This window comes from Colius striatus, chromosome 1, assembly GCF_028858725.1.
Source record: "Colius striatus isolate bColStr4 chromosome 1, bColStr4.1.hap1, whole genome shotgun sequence".
NCBI classification, from domain to species: Eukaryota; Metazoa; Chordata; class Aves; order Coliiformes; family Coliidae; genus Colius; species Colius striatus.
Genome location: NC_084759.1, coordinates 94,639,579 through 94,662,980, shown reverse-complemented (window position 1 = coordinate 94,662,980; position 23,402 = coordinate 94,639,579). Strand labels below are relative to the sequence as shown.

Sequence of the window (23,402 nt, the reverse complement as noted above, 5' to 3'; positions counted from 1 at the left end):
ATCATTTTTCTATCCTCTTACGAGCTAATCTATTGTCACAACTTGGCAAATCACTTCTGTGTCCATTGGTTGCCAATCTTATATCTTTCCAAAGTGGGGTATCTTATCCTGGAAGGCTGCTGACACCACGCTTTGAGGCCGAAATGGAAATCTCTCTAGCAGACTTGAGATTGGTGAAATGTCTGAAATGAGATGGTTCAGCCACATTCCCAACTACGTGGAATCAAAACTTTCCTTTGTAATTTTTGCCCATCCTTCAAAGGGCCTTTTTTCTTCCTAATGATCACAGAAAACAGCCCTTCAGCAGAAAGTCCAAAAGTAGATAGTCTCTGGCACAGAAGTTGTCCTTTCAAAGACATTCTCTCCAAATGGAATGCAAGATACTGACTTCAATGAGCCTATGAGGACATGCCCTGACTTCACATGTATTTAGTCAATAGACTAGGATCCCCAGCTCCAAATATGTCATTTTCATACCTTCTGCTGGGGGACCTTCTTGTGGACCAGTGGATGTCATTGTCACTCCTTTTCCCCCAAACCAAATCCCATTTCTGCACATTGCATTTGTGTCAGGAAATCAGCTCCCTCACAAATTTCTGTGGCTTATTGCTTTCCCTTCTTCCCATTGGACACTGTTACCCCGATGGGAATGCATGTCAAATCTCTAGTCCAAAGATCAAACATTTCACTTGTTCCCTTGAAGAAAGTGGTGTTATCCTTGGTCTCTCCTAAACATATAAACAGTCTGCTGTCTAACTGCTCCTGATTTTCACATCCTTGTCACGAAGAATTGCCTTCTGCAGATTTCTTTGTATCTCATTCCTCCCTGTAAGGAGGTGGTCAGTGCTGCTCCTATTATGAATTCTCTCTCATCTCGAGGCTACAGCAGTGAAACAGGTTGGCACAAAACTCGTGAAAAGAATCCACTGTGCCCTATTCCACACACACCTATATTAGTACTTAATATATTTAATATTATATATTTATATATTTAATACATAAACCTCCATAAACATCCAACTTCCAATTTTGAGTACCAGCGAATAAGCAACGAAAGGTCTCTGAAGATCTATTTATGCTCCTTACTCTACATAGCACTCTTTCAAGCCACCTTAACAGATCCACCAAGACACAGGGACATTTTATGCACTAAAAGGAAAATGTGCATTTAAAAGCAATTCCCAGTAGCTGTATTTCTAAAATTAAATTGTATAACTTGTATTATGGTTCCAAATCACAGCGGCTCGGCATTTCTTCCTGTTGCCAGGCCCTTTGGCACAGCTTGAATTGTCTCAGATTCCACACTGTACTGTAAATTATCCCAAGAGGAGGGGAAAAATAATTAAAATATAAAAAGAGATATTTTATAGCAGCAGTTTCATCATTGAAGAGACCCATTATGGTTTCCAAAAGGAAAAAAAAAAAAAGAGAAAAAAGGATAGGAGAAGTGGAGAAAAATGAAAAAGACTTTCATCTGACATTCTGGTTGGTCAAGAGCAAATGCTTCATTGTCAGCAGTGCAAAGCTGGATGCTGCCTCAAGCCTTGAGCTACTGACCCTGGACTTGAATGTAAATACGTGGAGTCATGCAAGACGTGTAATGTACCTCATACATTCGGATTATTTTAAGCTTCAGCAGTCCGAACTCTGAGCTTGCAGAGCCAAGAGCCAGGTCTTTCCAAATCTATCCCAATGTAATTTATTCCTAATTTGAAATTCTACTCTGACATCTCTTGCTTTTAAGTGAACGCACCAACGCCAAGTTTGACTCCCTGCTACCCTACCTACCTTCCTCTCCTACCTCCCTGGCTCTGCCCTCCTGGAACACTGAGTTTTGCCTGCCTGGTGTGACACCAAGCCCATGAGCCTGCAGCTTTGCATGGAGGTGAGAGGTCCCTCTGAAGCCATCAGGACAAGGGCAGCATTAAGGCCACTGAGACAGGAATTAACTTTCCTGCTTTGAATCTAGCTCAGGTCACTACATTTCTTTCAAGCTGTCACATGACACCAGGCAGGGCAGACAAACCTGAGCTTCCTCCGAACAAATCAGCGAGCAGGCAGTGAGTGGGGCGAATTAACCCAGACACAGCATCTTGCCTTGGTCACTGCAGGGCATCCTACTCCCAGATCAGCTCCCACCGAGCTGATGAGTGTATATCTGCCTGTCCCTGCACTGTGCATCCACCAAGTGAAACTCCTGGGCACCCTCCATCCAGCCCTGTACTGCCTCAGATCACCCCACTGAATTTTGGGGGGGTGTCTCAGTTAGCAGCCTGTCGCACAGGGCCTCCTCTGTAGCCTGAGGGTACCAGTGGTGCATCGGCATACCTAAGGTCTGTCTCATCCCTTGGGCTTGTGGAAATTCCACTCTTGTGAATGCATTTGGGGAAGAAAGATCAGCATATGGTAATTTTTGGCGGGAACTACCTAGAATCCATACCAGTTAACTGTCACCTCAAGATGTTGCTCCAAAAGTGGCATTTGTCCTCCAACTCTGATCAAAAGAGCTATTTAAGCTTTTGTCCCTTGCTATCTGCTGCAGATAGCAAATCAGAACCTGTTTCTCACAAAGGTGTGCAGCAGGAAAGCAAAGAATTGTGTCAGAAAAAAGTTAACAAATATAAATGCTTTTCCCAAGCCACTATAAGTGCACAAGCAGAGCTTTGCTAGAGTGACTTGTATTTTCATGTTTATTAGCTTTACTTTGAAGTTACTCTACAAACAGCTGGCTTAAAGAGCAGACAAGTTATCCTCAGTTCACCTCTGTAAAGCCGAGGACTGTTATTATGCCCCTTTTATAGGTGGAAAACTGAATGACAGAGAAATGAGGTGACTTGCCCATGGTCAGGTAGTGATCCTGTGGCAGACGCTCACCTCCCAGCTCAGTAAGGTGACCAGAAGCCCAGGCTTCCCATTTCCAGGAGAGCAGTGTGATGTGGGACGAAACAGTGGCAGGAAGGTGCTTGGAAGCTGGCATGGCTCTGCTGAGCTGGCAGTGTAGCCACAAGCTTGTGCCACTTTTGCAAATCAGATGGGATTTTATGGAAGGCAATCAAGCATCCAGCTGTTGAATGAAGAAGAGCTTGGCAGACAGAATCAGATTGCCGTGAGACAGTATCGCTGTCCTCTTTCCCTCCCCACGTCCCCATAGATTTTGACAAGCATTGATTTGCAGACATTGGAATAAATAGGACATGCAGTCTGCTTGGCTAAACCACAGGATTTGGGGACTTCTGGACTTTTTTCTCTTCCTTATCCCTTTCAAATACTATCTCAGAGAGATCAGGCAGAATATTAAACAAGGAGAGCAGAGAAAACATTAGCTTTTGCGATACTTTTACAGCAACACAACATTAAAGTGCCTTCCCTCTTAATGGGAGGGAAATGCAGTTTTATAGACTTTAAGAGACTGCAGAACACTCAGCTTGGCCCACAGCCATCTGGTTGGGGCTCTGGATGTTGGAACAAGATGAACAAAGTGCCTTGGCAGCCCCTGTTTTTGTGCACATGGAGCACTCATTGGGAATGGTTGGTCAGTTTGGGTTTCACACCCTGGCTGGCCCCATGGAGAACGGCAGCAGCTCTCCAAGCTGCATCCAGGTGCAGAAAAAGAAAGAAGTCTGCCATTGCCTTTCTTTTAACCTAGTTTTTAAAACTGTTGCTCTGACGTGACAGAGAAGTTCAGAGAGGTTCAGCCTTTCAGGTTCAGAGAGGGACAAGCAGGTAAAAGAGAAGCTAAGGAAAGGCACTGCTACTCTCATTCTTCTGGCAGAAGCTACTGAAATTCCTGTGGGTACCCGAGGACTCTTACAAGTAAACACTGCTGTAATGGATTAATGGACTATTTTTTCTCTTTTAATCAAATCACAAGATGAGTACACTCTTTTGTTGCTTGTTCTCATTCACTCACAAATCTGACTATTTGGAGATCAAGCAGCAGGAGGTACTAACAACTGCAGAAGTTTGGGCTTGGGTGACCAGGTGTCTGATGGAGACTCACTGGATTATGTCTGTTGAGTATCCTGGACAGAGGCAAAAATGACACAGGTTTTCATGTGTATTATCCACAAGTTTTCTGCCCCAAATCAGCAGGTTGTACTTGTGTGGAGACAGAAAAAGGGCAATTTGATTAAGTGAAGCCCTTTTTTCCTGAGAGAAGAAGAATACCTCCCCCTTTTTCCTTTGCCCCTCACCTTTTCCTAGGTGGAAATGGTAATTTTTCACACTAAAAAAGTGTATTATACACAGGAAAACACAGATTATCTGGCAAGACTTAGCCAAAGTAGGGAATGACTGATGAGACTCGATGCTTCAGTTTCATAAAAGCTGTCTGCTTTGGAACTATGTTGGACCTTGATCCAAGCATCTTCTCTTTTCAGGGCTGTTTATGTTCAGGGCTTTGGTTTGGCTCCAGCTCTAGTGGAGTAGAAAATAAGCCATGTTTCATTGTGTCTGGTTAATAAAGTGGTAAACATTGTTTCATGCCATAGAGCTAAAATAGATTCAATTACTTGTACACAGTGAAGGATGAGAAGAGAATATGCTCTTTCACAATATTCTAGGAAATGAGCACGCTATCTGTTGTGCAGGAAAAAAAATATGATATATTCTTGTAAAGAAAGTGAATTATAGTGCCAGAAAATGCAAATACTAGAAAATCATCTATCTTGCTCCCAAAAAGCAATCTTTTTTTCTAACAAGATGCCTTAAGTGCATAAAACAGTAACATTTTTACTTGTAACAAACGTTCTGGGTACAAAATACTTTGCACACTCTTTTTCCCTGATTTCCTATCTGCACATAAGGAGTGAGTCATATAACTTTTCTACGACACCATTAGCTGTGTTTTCAAACAAACTTGACCTGACCCTGCAGAGACGTATGCACACGCTTAGCAAATGGTACTAACTGTTGTTACACGGCAGCCCATAGGGCTCCAGGAAATCATGCTTGAAAATAAAACCGACCTGCAGAGTGGCTTCCTCTATAGCCTCCATCATTTGGAAAGGCTTATGCAGCACTCAGGAATTAGAAGGATCAGTATGGGACAGTATAACAGCTCACCAGCTTCTCGTACAGTGTTAAAATTAGAAAGTTTCCAAAAAAGGAATTAGATACACTGAAGGATGGTTTCTCTTTTCTTAGTTAAAAATATTATTGCTGTGGAGAGGAAAAATAATGGTGATGGTAGTCAGAGCTTTGAGTAGACTCATTGGCAATTACATTTTTTGCAGTTTTTCTTAAGCACTGTACAACACAAGTCTTCTTTCCAGACAGAAGGGACAGCACAGTAGACAGGATATTATGCTCAACATTTTCATGCCATATCTGTAATTACCAGCAGAATCAGTGTTGGTGACCATACTCGATCTGACCATAAGCATGAGGTGCTGGGAAACATCTGAATGAGACCGGAAATTACATGACTTGATGGCCAGGCTGACATCCAGCCACTCTTCAGAAACAGAAAGCTAAGCAACACTAAGCACAGACAGACTGGCACTGGGAAGCCCTTCCAGATGTGCTTTTCCTATCAGTTTCCTGGCAAACCTCACCCATTCCATGCCCCTATGAAAAAATTTTCTTGTTACTCAGAGTAATGACAGACAGACTAGACATTGCAGGTACAATCCTGTGCTGAGCATTTGATTTTTCCACCAGATGATCCAATTTGTCTGTGTTTTGAACAAGTGTCCAGTGATACCAATGAGATGAACAAAGATTTACATGGCAAGTTCCCCACTCTACAGTAACTCCCTGCTTTGCCTGGGGGAAAACTCCAGGTAGCTTCTTGCATGTGGCTCTATTGTAACAGCATGCACCCTTAGCAGATGGGGCATATTTTCCCTATGTGTGGTTTTTTTTCAGTAGTTAAACGCTACTTTAGCAGTATTTTTTTCTTACTCCTTCTTTTTTCATTCAATACTTTTTAAAAAAACCCAACAAATCACAAAAAAAAGACATTATAGGTAGACCAAAATTTGCAATGAGAAGGAGCTCTGCTCCGGAACAAACAAGAACAGATGTCAGAGTCCAGATCAAGTCCCTCTTACCCGGCCTACACAGAAAACACTAGTTTCCTATTTTCCAGGTGAGTGCCCTATCTGTAGGTTGAGAGCCCTGTTTGCTGATTCACTATCCAGATGTGTCAGGAGAGCTCAAGTGGCAAATGTCCCCATGGAAAGGGACAAGTGGAGGCTGCCAGTCTCCCTTGCTCTAGCCTGCACAATAACTGTGAGAGCGTGAGCTCTGTCAGGCTGGTGCCTCCAGCTCTCTCCCTGCCTTCGGATGAATGTATTAAAAGCCTCATGTCTACCCTGAGGTACCATACCAGAAAAAGCAATCTTGACAATTTTTGTCAAGCAGGAAATATGCTTCCTCTCCCCCCAGCTCTGCTGGTAATGCTTGTGCTGTGCTAACAAACAGCAATGCGTAATCGTATTTCCACTTAAAACACTATTATTTTGCTTGCCGTGAATCAACCAAAACTTCTGATGAATCTGACATTTCTGTGTCCTCTATTCCTGTTGCGAAAGTGCAATTATTCTGTGGGTTGACCCTAGGAATTAGGTCGTCTCAGTAAAGCAAAAGTAAGGGAACCAAGCATTAGTAGTTTAGAGTGAAGTTGCAGTTCATGAAAGTTAAATTAGTCTGCAAAATTATACCCTTCGCTTTCTTTTCCCTTTCCCCCATGACAGTATATATACTTTAAAAATCCTGACTCCTTGACAAACTTTGAATGACTCCCAACATAATCATCACATTGCCAAAAGCCTCCTTTGTTTCTTTATAGTTTGCGTCTTCCCACACGTACACACTACCATAAGAATACCCTGCAGCCATGGGCTGAGACATCGTAGCTGAAGATATGTGTGAAAGAGTAGGTGCAGAATGAGACACAACCAGCCAACCAACAGCTCAGAAAGCGACCAAGAAAAATACAGGCACAAAAGATACCTCTGTCCAAAGAAAGGCTGCAGAGACACAGGGCTTGTGCATCAAGGACTGAGCCATCATTTGAGCTGCTCTTGTGAGAAGATTGTCTGATGGATACAGAGGACTAGGCTTCTAATTCAGGCACATTAATCCAATGTGCAAGCTTAGGTGGGATGAATCTGGACTCCCCCCCTCAGCCTAAGGGGAAAAATCAATGGATGACAGCATTTGTTACCTGTGCAGTGGCTCTGTACAAATGAACGGGAAAGTGAGTTGCACAAACATCATGGAGGTCAGAGAAATAGCTTAGTTGGAAACTCATTTCATCAGTCCACTGAAATATCTCTAGATAGTAAAAGATTTCCATCAATCAGTCTCAGAGAGAGTTGAACAAGGGACCTGCAACTGAAAGGTTGGGACCTGTGCCTCACTGTTTATGCGAAGCAGGGGAATTTGGCAACACAAAAGTAAATTTACTCCACATGGATATTGACATTCAGACTTTGACGACTTGGAAAAAACTTTGCTCCTGTCCAAAGAAAGTATACAGCTGGGCTAGGCACTTCTCTTGATATGAAGACCTTTGCTTTTACCAAATCTGGTGACTAGTATTTCCATACAATAGTAGAAAATACCTGTTTTCCTTCAAAGAAGTCTGGATATTTTAATCTGTAGGTTACTAAGCAGTCCCTCTTCTGTACTAATGCTCCATTGTGCCTACACAGGACTGCAGTTCATTGAAAGCTCATAAATTTCATGTGGTTCTGCCTAGTCTTTATTTTAGGTTCTTGAACCATTTTTTGCTTTCCTCATTTTCCTTGCAGCTGCAGAGAGATATAGTAAGCTACTGTATAGCATTTTGAAAGCAGGGCCTCTGAGAAGTTTCCAAACTGCATACAAGCAGGTTATTCTTTGGCTTGTTTTCTTTGGCTTGATGTTAGCAGTACAGAATGAGTCAAACAGTATTAACTTTCGAGAGGGAAGTGGTGTGGTCAACCAAAACTGTTTGCGGCTAGATTGCGAAGATAGGTAGAGCAGGTAATGAAGAACAGCCCATAATGCAGGGTGTAGGTAGGAGAGGCAGACAGACTCAGACAAACAGAATCCTTAATAATTAAATCAGCACTGTCGCCTAAATTTTTTTCTGCAGCTTTATGTGCTGAGGTTATGACACAGCCTGGTTTTTCTGGACTGGTCAGCTTTGAGAAGATGGCCTATAGCATGTCATGCTTAATGGATTCAAAATACAATACTCTGCAAGTGAAGGGTAAAGGTTAGGTACTACAAAAAAGAAAAAAACCTCAAAAAAAAAAAATCAACTTTTAATTGGTGGCTTGTTAAATTCTTTCTTGTGTCTCCTCCCGTTTTTATGGGCTGTTCCTTATCTGCTCCCCAATTAAAGGAAGTTGTTTCCATCCTTCCCTCTCTTTAGGATGTGTTTCAGGCATTAACAAGCACATAGTGCCCTCATACAACAAGCAACTCTCATGAGTCAGAAGAGTTGAGATGGCCTCCTCTAAGCATTGCTCTCCCTAACGCTTTACACAGACCTGTGTAGTACTGACATAGGAACAGTCTGACCAAGATTTATCATATTAACACTAATAGAAAAAGCATTTAGTCATTACAATTCCCAATTGCACCAGATGAGCAAAGACCAAGGCCACAAATGGAGATGCAGAACAAAAGTCCCTTCTGCACTCTTCACAAGGGGTGAAAGAGGATGAAGCAAAAGCCTGCAGTGTTTTCACATGAGCCTGCAAGGAGGAAACTGCTGCACCTTTTGATAACCCAGGGCAGGCAAAGCTGAAGAATCTGAAGTGCAGATGGATTTTCACCCCTTCTAATTATATCCCAAGAAGAAAATAGGGCTATTAACCAAAAGTACCACATGGTTTCATCCAGCTTTTCTTTTGGACACATAATGTTTTGGTAAACCTGTAAGTAAGGCAACTCCTCAAAAACAGAGGCTTCAGAAAAGGTCCTGCACTCACAAATGCTTATTCAGTGAACAGGATTGTCTGGCCACCCCAGACAGGGGGAAAGTTTCCTTTCCCCTTCACCTAGCTCCCTTAGGAGTCTGAGGAGAAAGCCCTTCCCTCCTGCCTCTTTCACAGAGTAGGCCGAAAGAAGCAGGTTGCAGAGGTTGTGCGCAATGACATCCTGCTGTCCTCCAGCCTATCCCTGTAGGAGACTTTCTCATCTACCAGCAGTGTGGTAGGTATTCGGTGAGGAACCCTGGAGAGGACAGTGAGATTGCTGATGGTCCATCAGCCCAGCTTTGCTACCTAACCTCCTTCTAGGAAGGGCAGGAGCTATATGACACCCTTAAGAGCACAGTAGGCAGGTGCAACAACTTGAGCTACAAGTTCATCGTTCCTGAGCTCATGCAAAGGCCCGGCAGCCACTACAAACCTTTAAAAACTGCCAAAAGTCCATCCTTGCTGAAGAAACATAATAGATGAAGGATCAGACTCAGAAATCTTTGATTCAGAACACCACCAACTAACTTCACTGGAAAGATATTTGGCATGTCAGTGAACTAGAGTCTTCTGCATGGATCATTGCAAAGTGACATCCCCTGTGGCCAAACTGCTTTCCAAAGTGCTGCATATTGATGCTTTTTCTTTACATACATGTGTGCACACACACACACTATAAGTGACATCTATACAGCTTTTTTTTTCATATTTCTAGGGAAAATGCCATGTCCCCCCCACAAAAGACTTGTTCACCAATCTAAACAGTCGCAAGTTTTTTGTAGACAAGTGTAGTTGACAGAAGAAAGTCAGGCCTTTTGGCTGCTTAGGAAGCATTTTCAGAAGTAGCATAGAATCACAGAGTCATTTTGATTGGAAAAGATCCTCGAGATCATTGAGTCCAACCACTAACCTTACACTGCCTCCCACCTCTAAACCATGTCCCTCAGCACCTCAACTACATGTCTTTTGTGCAGACTGTGTCAATGTCCAACAACCCTCTCAGTGAAAAATTTCTTCTTAATATCCAATCTAAACCTCCCCTGGTGCAACTTGAGGCCATTTACTCTTGTCCTGTCACTTGTTACTGGGGAGAAGAGACTGATCCCCACCTCACTACAATTCCCTTTCAGGCAGTTGTAGAGAGTGATTATATGTCCTCTCAGCCTCCTTTTTTCTGGGCTAAACAGCCCCAGTTCCCTCAGCCACTCCTCATAAGACTTGTTCACCAGCTTTGCTGCCTGTCTCTGGACACGCTCCAGCACCTCAGTGTCCTTCTTGTAGTGAGAGGCCCAAAATTGCACATGGTATTTGAGGTGTGGTCTCACCACCACTGAGTACAGGGAATGATCACTTCCCTGGTCCTGCTGATAGCAATATATGTTCACCTAATTCTGATTTTGTCACAGTTAAGAGAATACTTGTACATTCATTTCAGCAGAGCTAGACCAAGGCTGTATAGTTCTCGAAAATCCCATCATGCAGATACAGGTAAAAAGTTAAAATTATTCAACACAGTTTTTTGTAGCTGTTCAACCACAAGATGATATAAGAATGAGGTGCAAAAGTTGTTGACAAAGATAGAAAAAATGGAAGAATGAAAAATAACTACCTACCTGTTCTCAATTTAAAATCACACTAATTCAAAGGTGGGGGTGGGGTGAAGAGTTGTGTGGAATTAAGTGACTCAAAAAAGGAGTTGTAATAATCTCTATAGAACTGGGCCAGTCTTACCACCATTCCTACCCCACATCCTAGCAACTCTGGTTTCCTGTTTACATGCTTTATGTGAGGAAGGAGCTCAACAATTCCGTGTATCTTTAAGAAAACAGCCAAATAACTAGGCAAGCAAATATATGTGAGCTACTGCACTTCTGGAAAAGCAATCTTGACACAACATTCTGTATTGCATTTGGCAATTTTATGATACTAAAATTATGAATTCCTTGCCTCATGTCACACAACATCAACTCTCCTGACTCAGCAGTTGAGCTGGTAAATGTCAGGGAAAAATCTTTTCCAAGATAGAAAAGAAACATCTGCAGCACAAAACCTGAAGGATGCTGGTATTAAAAACCTATTGAGCTTCTACCTATTGAATAGGACAAAAAGGATTCTCCCTATCTATGTTATGCCAGGGAACGTCAAGCATTCATAGAAATTTCATAATCCTTTGCACATCTGATGGAGAACAACCAGTACTATTTTTAGAAGCTGTGGGTAGCCACTAGCCAGATCAAGTCCATACGAGGCAGGTCTTGTCTGCACCTTGCCTGCCCTGAGGGATCTTTTCACTGGAGTAGTTAGAGCAGCTACTGTTTTTGCCTTTACTGGTCTTTTCAGCTCATAGGTAGCTTGCCTGCTGGTATGTCTGTGATTTTCAGTCAGAAATTGACTGCTTGAGAGCCTGAACTTCTCCATCTTCCCTCATATATATAAGTTTTCCTTCAGGATCCTGCTCCCAAGGGTGGCCAGGTGAGGAAACTCTGAGACCTCAGGCAAGAGACTGTTCCACCCACATCAGCTGCTGCGAGGGGGCCAATCCTGGCCTGAAGCTGCCCTTGGTCCAAGGAGACTGCTCCACCATCCTCTCATGGAGGAGAAGGGGCTTGCCATGCAGATGGGATGTGGGGAACAGAGAGGTCATTCTGGGACATGGAAGACCCAAGAGCTGCAAAGGTGCCTGTGGATGCTCTATAGAGCTGAATGCATCCAGACATGTGACCTCTGGGCCTGTTCTGCAGCTGAACTTATAACATCCAATGTCAGGTGGTTCTCTGTGATGTGATGTGATGTGATGTGATGTGATGTGATGTGATGTGATGTGATGTGATGTGATGTGATGTGATGTGATGTGATGTGATGTGATACTCCTGTGCTAAGTGGCCCTCACCTAAGCCTGAAAGCTTAATGTTATATCACTGCAGTAATTCATAGAATCATAGAATTGTTTTGGTTGCAAAAGACCTTTAAGAACATCAGATCCAAACACTAACTTAACACTGTCAAGCCCACCACTAAATTGTGTCACTAAACACCTCATCCACATGTCTTTTAAATACCTCCAGTGATGGTGACTCCATCACCTCCCTGGGCAGCCTGTGCCAATGTCTTAACAACCCACTCCTTGAAAAAGTTCTTCCTAACAGACAATTAAACCTCTCCTGGTGCATCCTGAAGCACTTTTCTCTTGTCCTGTCACTTGTTACGGGGGAGAAGAGACTGACTCCCACCTTGCTACAACCTCTTTTCAGGTAGCTGTAGAGGGTGACCATGTCTCCCCTCAGCCTCCTCTTGCCCAGATGAAACATCTCCAGCTTCCTCAGCCCCTCCTCATCAGACTTGTTCTCCAGACCCTTCACCAGCTTTGTTGCTCGTCTCTGGACATGCCCAAGCACCTCTATGATCCTTGTAGTGAGGTGCCCAGCGCTGAGTACACTTCCTTGGTCCTGCTGGCCACACTATTTCCGATACAGGCCAGGATGCCATTGGCCTTCTTGGCCATTTGGGCGCACTGCTGGCTCATGTTCAGCTGGCTGCCGATTAACACCCCCAGGTCCTTTTCCGCTGGACAACTTCCTGACTGGTTGTGTGAATGTGCGTGCATAATGGAAACAGGCTAATTTCCCCCTCACTCTTCACTTCAGAAAACACAAGTCACAAAGGGACAAACTGCTCTCTACTCTTTCACTCTTTGTGTACTTTTCATTATGAAAAATGGGCTGGTGGCATACATAGCTTTCACAGTGGGGGAGACGTGTCCAACTGCAGGACATATGTTTCGAGCTGTTGTTCCCTTGCTGCTATGAGAAGCCATGGAGCTGGCCTGGCTGCTGGGCGGCTGCTAGGACTGTCCTGCCTGTTCATTAACAACTCCTTTGGTCTGCAAACATGCCCTTCCAATAATATACTGCTTTATTTTATTTACGTGGATTCGATTGCTCTTCTTTGTCCATCCTTTGATCACATACATAGAGAAAAAGAGAAACCAACAAACTGCCTACCTTTACCCATTTAGAGACAACAGCATATAAAGTCAAATTGTGTGAATTTGCCCTAGTGACACTTTGTAACTTCCCCTGGCTGCTGCTTGCTTGCGCATAACCATTGCACAAGCCAACTACAAACGTCCCCATAGTGCACGCATAATTCAAGTTTTCCCACATCAGTGTCACCCAGACAATAGGACATAGGGGCAAAAACACACAGGCACAGGCCCAGCAGTGCACAACCAAAAGCTTTGCTTGTGGCCCATCCCTTTCTTTTGTCTGTACATGGTCTATTTAGGTTGGAAGCTCTCAGCAGCAAGTGGCTCAGCCAAGATTTTTCAAAAAGTGATTAGCAAAGCTGGGTTGTGATACTAAGAGGGTGGCGTGCTGCAAAGTGCCCAGTCAGCGCTTGCAAAGGAAGAAAGAGTCCCAGTTGCATTTCTGTTATGTGGACAATCAGCTTGTAAGCAACACCTTTTCCTCTACATGCTTTTTGCTAAGGAATCTTCAGGCACTGTAAGTCTCCAGGTGAATGGAAGGATCTGAAATTTGTATCTCTTCCAGCAACACAGTGATTCAATTTTTCATGGTTTCTAAACTGTTCAACGGTACATGTTAGTCTCGGTTTCCAACAGATGGAGGCACTTGCAGCAGAAAGCAAGCAAGAAATGAAGTCATTAAGTATTATTTCAGTTCACTGAGATTAAAAGCATTTTTGGAAAACAGTTTGGCTTTTCCTTGCATGAGAGGCTGAAGTGAAAGTGATGTGAAACCCTCAGAAGAATCATCCTTCCCCAGCCTGACATGTTCCTTGCTTCCGCCACAGGATGAGGAATGCTGACCCCTCACAGACTCTGATGACTGTCCTCTCAGAACTTACTCTGAGTGTCTGAAGTCAGTGAGCAAAGGTTGAACATGGCAGGGGAAGGATAAGAAGATTAGGTGTGCTTACCACCATCAACTTTTGGGCATTCCCAAACACCCTTCAGGTAGGGCTACCAGCATAGCCACAGGCCATGGGTTTTTGCTTTCCTTGAACCTTATAAGTGAGATTGGATCATTTCAGATCAGAGTCCAAGACTGTCCTTGTGGTTGATCAAAGGTGTACCTGCTCCTCATGCTCCTAGCTTTGCCAAGAGACAACAGGAAATTCCCATTCCTAAAAAGGTGCTTCTTGGGCCAGAAGCTTTTTAAGATCCTTCTCAAATCCTGCTCATCAATATAATTCTCTCTCTCTGCTCCTCAGCATCCTTCCGTTTCCTATAAGGATGCCAAAAACATATTTGGGAAAACTGTATATCCCATACAGGATAATCACTTTTAATGCTCAGTTTAACTCTGGAGAGCTCAGCTCCAGGTAGCCTTTTGATTTTTTGCCTTTTTCAGGCACTTGGTCCATTAGTGACTTTTTCAGAGCTATGTAAGTTAAAACAATTCAATGAAAAAAACAGAAAGAAGCAGTCAAAAGAAGAAAAACCTAATTTTTCAGCAGATGCATACAGTAGGTCAAATGGCCTAAGGGAAAAATTTAATTTAAGAGTCATACTATTTCTACCAAGTTTCCTAACCAAAAGTATTTTCATCAGGAGCTCTACTCTTGATCTGGTTACTGCTAATGATTTTCCCCATGGACTTAGCTCATAAAAACATAAATTGCTTTATGAATCATAGAAGTTGGAGAAGAAAATGATGGGTTAGGTCATCTTGCCCTTCTCCCTGACAGTGCAGTATTATTTCTTTTTATAAAAAATTTTGAAAATAAGCATTTATTCAGAGCTGGAAAATGAAAATGCTATGTTCAAAAGAGATTTTTAAAATATATAATGAAAGCAGTGGAGGAAGAGACAGATCCTTAAGTACCTTGGCTCTCTCTACAAGCCATGACACTTTGATGCTAGGTATTGTCTGGATAGGCAAGGCCAGAAACTCAATAGCAAAAAAAGACAATGGTGTAAGTCCTGCACAAAATCCATTAGCATAGTTGCAAATGCAAATCTGATAGTTTCATATGCTGCTAGTGAATATGCTGCTAGGTCAAGATTCGGCCATCACAATAACCACGACCAAATGTACAATGGGACACGCAAGAACTCAAAGTCTGCAGGCCCTTGTGTAGCGTGAAGGCGGCACATGTGATAATACACATCATGTTATCATCACCTACGTGATATCTCCAGATGTCCTAGTGGGCCAAACAGTCTATGCTTTGCATATTTGCTTTTGGAGTCTTTGATTGGGGTGTTTTTCTGTTTTTTAAAAAAAAGGCTTTAAATCCTACTTTGTATTACTTTTTGAAGTTCTTTCCTCAAGTATGCCTAGTTGAAAAGGCTATCCTTCTGCATTAAAAAACCATGTCTAATTCAGTCTCAGAAACTGCCCTTGATCCTAGGCTCTCTAAAGACAAAAGAAAACAGTTCTGTTATTTCTTAAGTTATTTGATCTTAAAGGTTTTTTTTTTTAAAAAAAGGTATTTCTATGTCCCATAAAGTTGACTAAAGACTAAAAACTGTCCTAGTGTTAAGTCCTAGATGGCCTCCATCCTCAGGAATGGCCCTTTATCTCCCAGCATTATTTCACAGAGACTGCAGGCACTCACTAGCATTCAGACTGTCTGAGAATTGTTACAAACATAAAGCCAATGAATTGAAAACTGCTGCTGGACAGCAGTATCTAATTTTGTTCCCATTACTGTCTTCCACAGATTTCTGTTGTATTGAGGCATCTTAGAAAATATATCTCAGTATTTCTGTAATTCCTTTAGCTCAAGTGAGTGAATGAGTCATGCATCTGTAAGCATAAATGTTCCCAAGTATCGATTATTGAAACTAGAAACACTCTAGCAGTTTTTATTTTGATTCTAGTCTCAGTGCAAGAAGGCAGATATCATTTTAAATCCCTTTAATACATAACATGTGTGGTGTGATACATCTATCAGCAAATGTGTGAGTTTGCACAGGTAATAGCACTGCAATTTCTTTTTGTACCGGCTACACATGTAACTGATCTAATTGAACCAATTGAAAGTAGGATATATCCAACTGAGTGAGAGCATAGAAAAATAAATGTGCAGCCCAAACATGCCAGAACTGTGTCAAAAGGGAGAATGCACTTCTCTTTCCCTTCACAGCCTGTGGTATGCCTGGTCAGGCCAATCCAAACCTCAGTCAAATGTAGAAAGAGGTAAAGATACACTGAACTGATCGCAATAGCTGCTGTGATTCAGAAACTTCGTGGTCAGAAGTCAAACTGAAGGACTTTGCAGCCCAAAGTCCTGAAAAATTAAAGGAGCATAATGCCTTCTATGCTGCATCACAAACGACTTGGAGATAAAAGGAGTTAGGCATTCCAACTGAGAAAGGAGTTTGACCTCTTCTCCCAACAGACATAAAGCCTCCTCCACTATGCAGCTGATTTGCCTATGACAAAGTGAAATTATTTACAAGGAAGCTTTTACATACATTTGTGTTGAGAAGACATGTATGTTTCTTCAATGTGTATTATATCTCTACTTCCTTTTTAAAATGTAGAATCTTATTAAATATTAACTATTATACCAATTGGAGAATTGATTTAAAGCCGTAGATATGCCTACAGGATGATTCTGTTTCTTACCATGCTAACAGACTCAGATTCAAAAAACTAAAGCTTATTTGTCATCTGTAAACTATGAACACGCCCAGGTAACTGCATTTGCAAATCTGTAACTTGCACATACAAATAATTGTTTTCATGCACACAGCTGCCTGGCTCACTGGAGATATTTTTCAGGGACAATTCAACCACAATTAAAAACAAAAACAAAACAAACAAAGAAAACACCAAAAACCAAATTAAATAAGAAGCCTTATCCTGACAGCAGTATTTGTTTTAAAGTCTGGCCTCAAATCCAAAAACTATAGGTCGGATTTTTCCACTGAATGCATGTAGCATCATGAAACAACTCAGATAAATGAAGACTCAAGAAGAAAACACACAGGCTAAGCTATTTTCGTAGAAGTTTCTTTTCCTTCTCCTCCTCAAGTTAAGCAGCCCTGAGCTGCAAGTCTCATTCTCTAGTGGGTGTTTGAATCCTGATGCACTCCTCTCCCGGGATGATTCCACTTAAGCAACAGCCAGAGCTTCTGCCAAGTGTGCAGGAGGAGTGCAAGATGCTAACCACAAACCTCAATTTACATCAGAGCATTTTGATAAAAATATGAAAATACCCTATTTGGGCTAGTGACTGAGGTTAACGATTGCCTCTGGTAAGAGGCAACGTTTGTGCTGCAGAAGCATTTGCAGATCTGCTGCACCTTCACTTCACCCGCAGATAAAACAGCCTGCTCTCATCACCCCAAGAAAACAACTGCCTGTATTAAAAGTGTGGGTATTCCCCTGGAGATATCAAACAACTCCTCTTCTCCCTGTACTGAAATATTGAAAAAAAGAAAGAAAGAAAGAAAGAAAGAAAGCAAGAAAGAAAGAAAAGAAAAGATAGGCTGTCTGTGAAAATGGGTGCTCCTAAGCTATGTGACAGCGTGAGGTACACCAACCTACACAAGGCAGCAACCAGGTGTCCCCTCTCAAGCATTTATTACTTTTTTGCAAGACGGTTGAGCTGGAAAATTTAGATCAATGACATATTGTTTTCCAATGCCTTAAAATCTTCCTAACATCTGAAAGGCAAGACTAGCAAAAAATGATGTGTAAGGTATACGCTGCCCACCTTTTACCAGCATCTCTTCTGTCAGCTTTTGGGTATGATCCAAGTCATCCCTGGGCAGATACTTTAGAAATGTAACACAAGTCATATTCTAGACCAGTTGGACACCCGTGGAAAAAAAAAAAAAGAAGGCTTTTGGAAGGCATAATTAAAACCATTCATAGGACAGTCTTGGCTTAGAACATACCCACCGCTTCACATGCATTGGATACTGCTGCGATTCATCAGGCTAGTCATGAACCCCTATACGAAACCATCGGCTTGGCCTTCTGCAAATGTTATCATTAGTTCACTTACTTCTGGGCTCTCGAGGTCCATCCACAGTTATCTTGATGGCTCTGTGGTATGTGGCTACTTGTGGTGGATTTGTAAAGACCGTGATAGTCAGTGTGAAGCTCTTCCCTGCAAAGGGAGGAAAAAAACATTACTGAGCATATGTGTTGAGAAGAGGTGTACTCCTCATTTCAGACAGCACTCAAACACACCAAATGGCACTAAAACACTTTAGCTGTCTGTATCTGAAGACAGGTATGTTCCGGTAGAGTGAGATATATAACTTCACAACTGTCTGGTGCTGGATGCATTCCCTCTGTGGCAACTGCTCAAAGCTTTCTGGGGAAAAAAAAATTAATTTATATGTAAATGATCTACACTTTGTTTGCAAAAAAAAAAAAACAGAGGTTACCCCTAAGACTTAGAGTTTATCTGATCTACATGACTGCTGGTATGTTATCTGTACTTTCTAAAGGGTGTTAGTTCAGAGAGGATTAGAAATGACTCTTCCAAAACTGTCAGGGGAATCTGATCAACAATACTTGTTAAAATTAAAGAGAACTGCGTGCTCAGATCCCCTAGGCAGATTGTAAAGTCCCACGCTTTGTGGTTGAAGCTAGCATTAGATCAATTCCATACTGCAAACTAGGACCCTTTAAAACTCATCTGCTACTGCAATGCCAAGAAACAAGGGAATGGGAAACAAAGCCCTACAGCTTCTACACAGAGAATGAAAACATGTTATGAATACATAGAAGTGCACTATGCTTAGTTTCTCTAGTATTCAGTAAGAAACTGTGAAGGCCTTCTCAAAATAGTCATGTGCAGGTCATAGCTCTATGTTGGGTCTAAGTATTCATTTTGATGGCTGCTGAGAAAGGTTTCATATGCTCCTGTGACTGCAATGCCTGCATATCCTACTACCCCAGCATTTACTTTTGGCGAACACTAGCATTTACTTCAGGCACATTTAAATAACAAAAGTAACATTCTTCAATTTGATAAGACCTCCTGTATACATTCATTAGCTTTGGCCTGGACAACAATAAAAACATTGCCTGTCAGCAGGTTTAGCATAGTTATCTCAGCACTGTGGAGGACTTGGATACCAACAAAAATCTTTGTTATCAGTAAGAGACATCAAGGGACATCACCCCAAGTTAGATAACCAGGAACTGTTGCAAGAAAATTGAGGTTCTCCTCCTTTGGGCGCAGTTATGTGAGCTTTCCCATACAGATCTTGTCTGATTAATTTTACCACTTGGCTTCAGCCATCCTGAGTGCTGAGTTTCTTCCCTTCTAAGACTTCCCATTTTTATTGTTTCATTTATCTAATTAAATAAATATAAATTTAAATATAAATGTAAATATAAATGCCTGCCTCTAGCAGCAATATTCCATCCTCCCTGTGCACATTCACTTGCAATTCAATACTTCTCTCTTAATGCAGTTCCTACTTTGGTGCTAATGGTCTGCATCATCACAGTGAGCACACACAGAGCGCTGTTACTGGAAACTGTCTTCATCACATCCCTGTGAATTAGGGAGGTATTCTCCCCACTCTACAGATGAGGAACTGTGGGGAGATAAAGTGTCTTGGCCACGATCTAACAGGAAGCCTGTGGCCAGCAATGCTAACCACTTTGGCTGCTGCAACTAAATCCGACCATAATCCTGAATCACAGCCCTGACAAAACACAAGCTGAAAGTGAAGCCTCACAAATCCCAAGCCAGTGTCTTCCCACTTCTACATCCTCACTACAAAGTAGTCTGTGAGACTCAAAAAATTGCAACAGAAGCAAAAGTCAATTCAGATCTCTGTCTCAGGGCCTTTGTCCCTTAACTCTTTGGTCCTACGTTTACTCAGATCAAGGAAGGCTGTGTTTTTGACACTCTTTCATGACACCAAATTTCATGATAAAGCTTGGCAGCTCTGTTACACTTTCTCCACCAGCACAACAAATAGATCTTTCCATGAGGCATCAGTAATAAGTTTCAGTAATAAATTTCAATGAACTTCATTCAAAAAAATTATATCACCCATAGCATTTGACTTAATATAAAAGGAACCTGTAATCTTCCTTCTTTCCAAAAATAGCTTCCCTGTGTCACTGTATACAACACACCAAGACTGAAAGAGACTTTGAAAATATACTTCATTCTCTTTACTAATCTGCAGTATTTCCATCTTGCTTCCTGGGGGATTTCAGTTTTTGTTTGTGTTTTTTTTCGATAACTTATGATGCATTACATCGGGTGTTCCTGCTAGAATACATAGTGAATTTCTTTAGAAGGCTGTTGTGTAATTTCCAGAGCGAAAAGAAATGCAGAAAAAAATGTATAAAAATAGTGAAATATAGTAAAGTGTAGCCATATTACCAGTGTACAAGACCAGAATAAAGAAGAGGGAGGTGAAGTGACTTTCAAGATTTTCTACAGAACAGGCTAGATCTCAGAACCTGTGTAAGGTTGTGACACAAGTTGTCAAAAGCAGGAAGATACTTAGCTTACTTCTTGTTGACAGAAGACTATTCATTAACCACATACTGGTTAACCACACGACTATATAACCATAAACCTATGTGTCACTCATTGCTGCTTACCAATAATTCTGGCTGTGCTTTTTCTCTGGTTATTCTGTTTCATTTACATTTAGGTTTATTAAGTGGTTTTATCACTTTTATTCATAGCTGCTACATTATTCATCATTTACTTGTCGGGTTAACAAAGGTAGGTTTAGATTGGAGGTATTGTTAGTGAAATCTGTGGTTTATGGATATACCTGTTTTGGGGTGACAGCAGGACTATAAATGTCTCCTCCTTGCTTTTATGTATTATGATACAGCCATGATACAGGTTTTTTCTTTTCAACATACACTTGAGTAATACACTTACGCACAAGCATGTGCACATACACACACTCGTACTTAAGCAACATGCGGCAGACTCAACTGGTGAAAATAATACCAGATTAGTCAGCAGAGGCTGTATTCAGACTCCCTAGTACTGCAGCCTATATTAGATGCCATGATTTCTGATGCCTAAGTAAGTAGACCTCGTAACTGTAAGTAGAAGACCTACACTGAGCACTTAGTGTCTGAGCTCAGAAAGGGGTGGGTGCCACCAAAACTGAGTCAGACAGTCGAAGTGTTGGACTGATCTCTCTAGTGACTGTAAAGAGGGACCAAACACCCCAAGGGGGCATTCTGAAACACTGGCCTGGTTTGTATGCCTCCAATAGTTACGATGACAATTTGATGGTGTCTTAGCAGCCACAGCAAGATGGCATGTTAGCCCTCCATTAGCTAACATCAGAATCTGAGATCCTCTGGGTTAAACAGTTCCTTAAATTTACAGAAAGCCATATATTCAGTATACTGAAGCTGTGTCTTGCTGGGGTGCAAGAGTCCCTTCAGAAACTGCTGTTCTTTCTTTAGCTATTCCTGACAGTTCTTAGTATTAGGGACGTAGTGTCTCATGAAGACAAAGATTAAATTCTGTAGATGTGGGACAGGGCTCTGCCTTTGAAACCCTTCCCACAGACATCAAGTGTACTCTCAATATGCGTAAGGACAGAGCAGAAGACTCACTGCTTCCATCAAGTCTTTCCTTACAACTAGGGTAGGAAAAAATGCTTAGTAATGTTTATTTTTTGCAAGAGCATTAAGGTCAGAATTCTTCTAATGGAAACGGTAGCTTTTGTGGCCAAAACATAATAGTGGCTTTTAAAATTATACCTAGAGCCTCTGTCGATTGGTATGCTAGAGCCTGTACTGTCAAAAGTGCCCTCAGGAGTCACTGGTGGTTTGACAGCCAAAGTTAGATGGATTAAACTGGTTGTCACCAGCTCATGACTTTCCAGGATTGTTTGTAAGATCCTCTGATGCTGTGCAAAGCTGCAAGAACTCAAGAGGATGCACAAAGCATACATATCCACCAGTGTCTGTTCAGCAATACTCTTCCTGGACCAGCAAAAGGTGAAGATCAGCTCCAAGAGACATAGAGCAAAAGTGTTGTGCCGATGCTCGACATCACAGTACAAGAACCTGAATTCAGCAATCAGTCCTCATCCCCTCTGACAGAGACTGGACGCAAAATGAGCAGCGAGTTCATATCTAGCATGATGAGAGATTGTTTAAGTGGTCCCCTAGAGCAGCAATGAAGGGCTCTAGAGGGAGCAATAGACTTGTAAGCTACAGTCCCTGGGAATGCTGGAGAGGAACTAGAGGGGAAGAAATGAATCCCAAGTGACACCGTGGTCACATGAAGCTCCTGTGTGGCTGCTTTAGTCATTTCTGAGCAGTGTCGTGAGCAAATGGGTCTAGAGGTGGGAAGGCACACTGAAAATATAAGTGGCTGCACAGGCAGATGCGAACAAGAATGAAAATAGACACATTTGAGGGAAGAGAAGTCACTTCCTGAGGCAAAAAGAGACATTGATTCTATTGATGACGGTTTATCCAAATGAGGACAGAAGAAAAATGAAGGGAAAGCTTCAAAAGTTTGCCTGTGGTGTGGCAGGGAGGAAAGCGAAGTCAACCAATGATGTGGTCATGATTGTTATCTTTGCTTTTGAGATAGATTCTGACAATCACAGATGTGTCATTAGAGTTGATTTAGTTGCTTTTTTTTTTTTTTGTTACAGTGAATTGTTAGATAAAAATATGAAGAAAAAAGGGAAAGGAGTCAAGAATGCTTGTGCTGACAAGGACAAAAGGTATAGATGGAAAAATATGAAATGTAATACACAAATGCAACACAAAATGTATTACAGACATTTCTGTTATATTAGCGAGAGTCTTCCAAGTTCTAGTAAGAAATATTATGATACTTTTCCTTTTTATCCATCTTCTACTTTTTACTACTTACTTCTACTTTACTGCTTATGTTTTACTTTTTCTCACTTTTATTAAGTCATATTAAACAATCAATTTTATACATCTTCACAATTTCTCACAACATCTTCCTGGGTATCTGCCAAAGTGAAGATGTCTAATACATTTTAATAACATATCTGATTGTATTTATGGGCAGAATGTAATACACATGCTTGCATATTCAGCCTCAAATGTCAACTATTATATGTATACTGGGGACAAATTTTGCCATTCTCACCACTTAAGACCCTGAACACTCTGAATGTCATCAATAGGATGAAAATGGCTAACATAATTTGACCCTTCAGTAGTTAACTGATGCTCATCAGATGAGTGAAATATTTTCATAGGTGTTCAAGTTGCATGACCAACTGCAAAAAGCCTGCACAGGTCCAAATTCTATGCTCAGATGGTGCCTCTTCTCCTGCCCTCAGTGACAGTTTCATACAGTCAGAATATAACTTTGCTTGTTATGTTTGGTCTAGCGGCTATTTCATCAGAAAAAAGCTGCAGATGAAGTAAGTGTCATCCAAAAAATAACATCATTTGTTTACCATCAGCACCACAGATACCACAGAATTTAAATAGGAGAAAAAAAACATGTTATTCACCTCATCTGCTACCACATTGCGAATTGTTTATAAAG

The 23,402-nt window shown here is 41.7% G+C and overlaps 1 protein-coding gene across 6 annotated transcripts in view; it reads right to left on the bottom strand.

Annotated features, from left to right (window-relative positions):
- Positions 1 to 23,402, bottom strand: part of RUNX1 (RUNX family transcription factor 1) — a 176,904-nt gene that overhangs the window by 39,105 nt on the left and 114,397 nt on the right. For all 6 annotated transcript variants that reach the window (XM_061988646.1, XM_061988641.1, XM_061988642.1 and 3 more), the window contains one exon: positions 17,904 to 18,008. In XM_061988646.1, the coding sequence (XP_061844630.1) occupies positions 17,904 to 18,008 (105 nt within the window). The remainder of the gene's footprint in view (positions 1 to 17,903; positions 18,009 to 23,402) is intronic.